The sequence below is a fragment of the Oncorhynchus masou genome, chromosome 12 (assembly GCF_036934945.1).
Source record: "Oncorhynchus masou masou isolate Uvic2021 chromosome 12, UVic_Omas_1.1, whole genome shotgun sequence".
Lineage (NCBI taxonomy): Eukaryota > Metazoa > Chordata > Actinopteri > Salmoniformes > Salmonidae > Oncorhynchus > Oncorhynchus masou.
The window spans coordinates 34,160,401-34,167,153 of NC_088223.1; the positions used below are offsets into that span (position 1 = coordinate 34,160,401).

The 6,753-nt window shown below is 43.1% G+C and overlaps 1 protein-coding gene across 2 annotated transcripts; it reads right to left on the reverse strand.

The window, feature by feature from the left end:
* Positions 1–789: 789 nt before the first annotated feature.
* Positions 790–6,693, reverse strand: LOC135549895 (peroxisomal membrane protein 11B-like). Of its 2 annotated transcripts, none has more exons than XM_064980271.1 (4): positions 6,438–6,693; positions 5,477–5,592; positions 5,144–5,345; positions 790–3,723 (listed from the first exon to the last, which is right to left on the reverse strand). In XM_064980271.1, the coding sequence occupies exons 2-4, from the start codon at positions 5,517–5,519 to the stop codon at positions 3,306–3,308; spliced, it is 663 nt and encodes a 220-aa protein (XP_064836343.1). In that variant the 5' UTR covers positions 5,520–5,592; positions 6,438–6,693; the 3' UTR covers positions 790–3,305. The 2 variants fall into 2 exon arrangements, with proteins under 2 accessions (XP_064836343.1, XP_064836342.1); XM_064980270.1 differs by having other exon boundaries at positions 6,171–6,693.
* Positions 6,694–6,753: the final 60 nt, after the last annotated feature.

Below are 6,753 nucleotides of genomic sequence, written 5' to 3' on the forward strand. Positions count from 1 at the left end.
TGTGGAATGTTGTCCAACTCCTCATCAAAGGCTGTGTGAAGTTTCCAGATATTTGTGGGAACCGGAAAAACACGGCGTTTTACACGTCAATCCAGAGCATCCCAAACATGCTCAATGGGTGACCTGTCTCGTGTGTATGCAGGTAGAACTGGGACATTTTCAGCTTCCAGGAATTTTGTACAGATCTTTGCAACATGGGGCCATACATGTGGACTGCGGTTATCAGGCGGTTGGACGTACTACCAAATTCTCTAAAACGACGTTGGAGGCGGCCTATGGTAGATACATCAACATTTAATTATCTGGCAACAGCTCTGGTGGGCATTGCTGCTGTCAGCACGTGAATTGCATACTGCCTCAAAACTTGAGACATCTGTGGCATTGTGTGGTGTGATAAAACTGCACATTTTAGAGTGGCCTTTTATTGTCCCAGCACAAGGTGCACCTATGTAATCATGCTATTTAATCTGCTTCTTGATATGCCACACCTGTCAGGTGGATGGATTATTTTAGCAAAGGAGAAATGCTCACTAACAGGGATGAAAACAAATTTGTCCACACAATTTGAGAGAAATAAGCTTTTTGTACATTTCTGGGATCTTTTATTTCAACCCATGAAACATGGGACCAGCACTTTATATGTTGCGTTTATATTTTTGTTCAGTGCAAATAGCTCTGGATAACGGAGTCTGTTAAATTACTAAAGTCTGAAATGTACAAATGCTTGAGTTATAGCAGTCAACAACACTGGATTAACCGTCAACACTTACAATACAGTTTCAGCCAACAGATCTTCAATCAAAGGCCTTTATTTTGTGAAAACCTTTTCTCCACACAGCGGCCAAGCATCAGCACTGGTGGTACATTAGCATCAAGACAAGATTTCAAAGATGTTAAACATGGCTATAAAAATGTTCTCACTCACTGAGGAAAATGGTTGTAACAATCTGCTCCGATTCATATAAAAACAGTTAAAATATTATTTACTGGATTATTTACAAAGCCATAGATTATTATAGTCTTATATTTGATTATGAATCATCAACAGTTACACCTCTACAGTGTGACTCGATTCAAAAGTAGTGGAGATTATACCAGAAATCATGTCCATAATTAGCCTGTCCAGGACAGCGACTAAGAAATTGACCAAATGGCATATTTTGACATCCAGCACAGTGTTCTCGTTGCACTGTAACAGTTGAATATATATACCTGGGGCGGCAGGTAGCCTAGTGGTTAGAGCATTGGGCCAGTAACCGAAAGGTTGCTAGATCAAATCCCCAAGCTGTCGTTCTGCCCCTGAACAAGGCAGTTAATCCACTGTTCCCTGGTAGGCATCATTGTAAATAAGAATTTGTTCTTAACTGACTTGCCTAGTTAAATAAAGTTGAAATAAAAAATCTCAGCGCAAGGGGTTCGAATCCAGGCTGTATCACATCCGGCCGTGATTGGGAGTCCCATAGGGCGGCACACAATTTGCCTCAGCGTTTGGCTGGTGTAGGCCATCACTGTAAATAAGAATTTGTTCTTAACTGACTTGCCTAGTTAAATAAAGGTTACACATTTTTTAAATAATATAGCATGGCTTTATCCCACTGCTGTGTCATTGCAGCTGAATGCACTTATATATCTAATATAGCTTAATTCGCATCCGGTTCAGTGGCTTTAAATGGCATGGCATTAATACACATTATTGATGTAATTGAGTTATACAAATTGACTTAAGTAGCTTAACAAAAGTACTTGCAAGTAGAATAAATAATTTGCTTTTGGGTGAAATCTACAAATGATTAGGTTAAATGGACTGAATCAGTAGATGCCCGAGTTGGCTGAATCATTTGCTTAATTGTCATAATCACTGGCTCTGTAAACTCAATTTATTTCACACATGCATAAATGTTAGTAAAATACTCTAATGTGGACATATTACCCATATCAGCACAAGAACACAGCCGACTGGTTTGCTTCCCTATACAAGCCAATAAATGTCCCCTTTACCCGCTTATAAAAAGGACCCTTCACCTCAGTCATTATTATTAAACATTCACACATGGTATGAGAAAATAATTTATTGCACCTCTTCATAGAAATAAAGCTTTATGTTATGGCTTTAATTAACTGAGGAAGATGTTCCACACATCTAGCTGTACGGCGTTCCTCACGGATAACATTGGACAATAGGCCTATCTGCCAAACCAATGCTGTAGGTACAGATAATCCTATCCAATGGTATCATTTTGAATACTAACAGGACAGAAACAGTATGTATAGGGATGTGGAAGCACTTTCCTAATAGAGACCAGGATCCATTTCAAATGCTAATTAAGGTTATAAACTAAGTGCAAGTTATGAAAGAGGACAGTTAGTAGTATTTGTGGACGTGGTCTCTCTCCTTTGACAGAGAAGTTTGGACTTGAGACATGCAAGACAGCTGCTCCTCACAATCATCTGAGAAGATATTATGGATCATCAACATACTTGGGTTTGTCATGTGCTCCCCACAGCTTGTGAGTTTATTAAAATGGAATCCATGAGTTCATGACTCTGGGGAAGTAGATAAAGGGTCATCATTGTCAAAATCCCAAAGTATCCACCCACTGAAGGACATTCTGGCTTTCTTTGTGCTGTGTAGCACAAGATGTAGAACTTTCAAAATACAGAAATACACCCGGTATGATGAATTTTGCATCATGATAAATGCATCATACAGGCTGTATTTAGAAAGTTATACATCTTGAAAACATTTGGGGCTACATCAACAATGGACGAATGAAACAAATACCGAAATATAGTTTTTGGTAGTTTTTCTTTAAAGCCTGGATAAATCACAACTGACAAACTTCATGAATTTGACTTTGTGTTTATGCATCTACCTCTGTGTGTGTGTGTACCATTCGGAGTCAACAATGCTCAATGTGCCGGTTCAATACACTTGCATGGGGAAGGTCCTTCTCAACTACCAAACCAAACAGCTTTTGGGGAATTTAGTGTTTGAACATTTTAGAGCATGAACAGGATACAAAAGACGTAATTCCAATACAACGCTCAATTGCAAATTCTCTCTTTGATTCGAAATACTACTGTTTCAGTCCACCAACCTATATCTGAGCATGATCTGCTCAAAACTCTAAACTTTCCAAGCAAACAGTGTACAGGACCCATCATGCTGCATCCTTAGACACAACAGCACTTCTAGACTTCTACCAGCGGACCTAAAACGTTCTGCCAAAATGCCTCCTTCCAGGCTTGAGCTTGAGGAATGTTCGACTTGAGCTAGAACGTTCAACCAAAAAATTTGGGTTTCTTCACGGTTTGAGCTTGAGCCAGGGGTGGACGATGGTGAGGATGGAGAGAACAGAGGAGGCCAGGCCGCAGGCCCCCACGAAGCCCTGGCCGGTAGGGTAGATGCCCAGCCGGTCCAGTGGGATAAACACATCGCATGCATTCTTCAGCAGGTCCAGCAGCAGCGGTGGGTTGCTGCGCAGCACCGTCCCCAGCAGGTGGAACTGTCTGCCGAAGCGTTCGGACAGAAGGGGTAATATGGCCACAGGGAAGGAGGAGGAAGAGGGGTGGGGGTGGGAGAGGTCTCCGTTATCAGGGGGTGGAGAGGAGATCCAGGTAGCATTTGACCCCCCGTGGGAGGTGCGGGCCTCACGCTCCATAAGCAGGCGGATCTCGTAGGCATCCCGGGTTAGGTTGAGCATGAGAGCAAAGAGGTAGTACCTGTAGAGAGCGAAATGTGTAAGAGAGAGAGATATTAATGTAAAACATGAGAGACAGTAAAGATAGTGCAAGGCCGGAAGAGAGGATGTAGAAGACATTTAATAAAAGAAAAAGTGGCAGAGTGAAAAGAAGAGGGTGAGTTAGCGAACGAAAGTGATAGAAAATACACTATATAAACAAAAATAAGTCGACACCCCTTCAATTTAGTGGATTTGGTTATTTCAGCCACACCGGTTGCTGACAGGTGTATAAAATCGAGCACACAGCCATGCAATCTCCATAGACAAGCATAAGCAGAAGAATGGCCTTACTGAAGAGCTGTCATAGGATACCACCAAACCAACAAGTCAGTTCATCAAATTTCTGTCCTGCTAGAGCTGACCCAGTCAACTGTAAGTGCTATTATTGTGAAGTGGAGCTCTAGGAGCAACAACGGCTCAGCCACGAAGTGGTAGGCCTCGCAAGCTAAAAATCGTCTGTCCTCTGTTGCAATGCTCACTAACGGGTTCCAAACTGCCTCTGGAAGCAAAATCAGCACAACAACTGTTAGTCGGGAGCTTCGTGAAATTGGTGTCAATGGCAAAGCAGCCACACAAACCTAAGATCACCATGCGCAATGCCAAGTGTCAGTTGGAGTGGTGTAAAGCTCGCTGCCATTGGACTCTGGAGCAGTGGAAACACGTTCTCTGGAGTGATTAATCACGCTTCCCCATCTGGCAGTCGGACGGACGAATTTGGTGGATGCCAGGAGAACGCTACCTACCCCAATGCATAGTGCCAACTGTAAAGTTTGGTGGAGGAGGAATAATGGTCTGGGGCTGTTTTTCATGGTTTGGGCTAGCCCCCCCCCCCCTAGTTTCAGTGAAGAATAATCTTAACGAAACAGCATACAATGACATTCTAGACGATTTAGTTTGAGAAAGACTCTTTCCTATTTCAGCATGACAATATCCCTGTGCAAAAAGCAAGGTCCATACAGAAATAGTTTGGAAGAACTTGACTGTCCTGCACAGAGCCCTGAGCTCAATTCCATCTAACACCTTTGGCCCGCAGACTGCGAGCCAGGCCTAATTGCCCAACATCAGTGCCCGACCTTACTAATGCTCTTGTGGCTGAATGGAAGCAAGTCCCCGCAGCAATGTTCCAACATCTAGTGGAAAACCTTCCCAGAAGATTGGAGGGTGTTATAGCAGCCAAGGTGGGACCAACTCCATATCAATGCAAATTACTTTGGAATGAGATTTTAGACGAACAGCTGTCCGCGTACTTTTGGTCATGTAGTGTAGCTCTAGGGAGAGAATGTAGGCAACAACTGCCAATAATAGTAAAGTTCACTACATAACTTATGATGCCCTTGGACAACTCAAATACACTGACTCCCAATACAGTTTAGGACTTAAGGTTCCCAATTATAAGTCACCTGAAGGATCTCTGGTTCCACTTGTCCTGGTCCAGTTTGGGCAGGAGGCCCACCTTGCCAGCCCACAGCACGTTGTCACAGGCGAAGTACATGGCCTTGTTGAGGTGGGCCACGGTCAGGCAGAGACGTAGTACGCTGTCTGAGAGGTGCACCGCTCGCTTCGCTGCCTCCACAGCCTCTGCAGAGTTCCCCAGACGCATCACTGGAGAGAGAGAGAGAGAGGTGAGACCCAGGAAACTGAATTGAGGCACAGTGAAATACCAATGGAGTGTAAGCCTGAGCCATAATCCTGAGACACAGAGGTGCAGCAATGACTTACAAACATTGACTTACACTTCCTTGTTAGGCTCATATGCGTTTCCAGTTGTTTTACCATCTTCAGGAGCTGAACGCCTGACCCACCCTTCTGGAGAGTGTAGCCTAGCAACGTACAGGCATACTGTGCAGCCCTGTGTGAACACAGAAAATGAATGTGTGTCAATCTGATTATATCTATTTTACTATAGTTTAGTCATTGTTTACATCTTGTGATGAATAACTTGGGCACAATGTGTGTTTTCATGTCAATGGCAACTGGTACTTTCATGTAGCTAGCCATCAGTATAATACCAAATGTAATTGGGACTATGCCCACTTGATAAGGAAAGGCTGGACATTAGCATTGTGCATGAGACCCCCTCAATTCGAATCCAAAAATCAGCTGTGGCGCAGTAATTTACCCAATAAAACGGGAAAACAGGCAGTGACAACCGCAGCCCAAAAACGACTTTTTATAAATGTATTTTTTGTTATTTGTATTTTTTCGTCCTCTTATACATTCGTATTTTGTATGCTCATGGATATCAGTTTACATTGACTGCGAATGTACGTGCAAGCTAGCTCATATTAGCGGACTAAACTCCATAGCTACTGTATTCGCGTAATGAATTTAACTTGAAACCTACCAGCTGATTCTGACTTGTTGACATGACATACTACTGTCTGAGAAATCTCAACTCTCATATGACATTTTTCCTAGCTACTGTACCTGAAAACGCGCTCCTTGGCTTGGCTCTGCGAGCTGAATCGAACCCAAGAGTCCATTATCACGACAGGTAGACTACCACTTCCGCTCACTTGCAACCGTGGATTAGGCCTGTGCTTTGTTAGCTAGCAACGTTCTATACAGTCTTCTGGCAAGAGCAGCCCAATGCTATATACACATTTCAATATGTCCACAATGTGCCCCACACGTCTACCAACACTTTGTAAAATGTAGATTTATTTGTTTACTAAAGAGTTAGCTTCACATCACCTTTACCCATGGACGGAAACTGTGGAGGGACAGAATAGCGAAAGACCTTTCCCAGGGTAATCATTAGCTCCGTAACTTAACTGATAGGAAGTTCGTGCACAGCACATTGATTGTATTGTTCATGGCATTAGTCGATTCGTGATTTTTTTGTGTGCAGCACGCTATTGTATAAGCGATAGGATAAATGAAAACGAACGATTGTAGTTATTCGAACACAACGGTCAAGCCAAGGCAACTCATTACCGTGGATTATATTTGCTGCGAAACCTCATACCGCCACATGGGGGTGACTCACACACACAGAGAGGCCAGACAA

Coding starts and splice junctions, on each gene's coding strand:
- LOC135549895 (XM_064980270.1), bottom strand. CDS start 6,226: ATGGACTCTTGGGTTCGATTCAGCTCGCAGAGCCAAGCCAAGGAGCGC. Junction 5,346..5,476: donor TATGAGCCTAACAAGGAAGT/GTAAGTCAATGT, acceptor CTCTCTCTCCAG/TGATGCGTCTGGGGAACTCT. Junction 3,724..5,143: donor TGGAACCAGAGATCCTTCAG/GTGACTTATAAT, acceptor CGCTCTCTACAG/GTACTACCTCTTTGCTCTCA.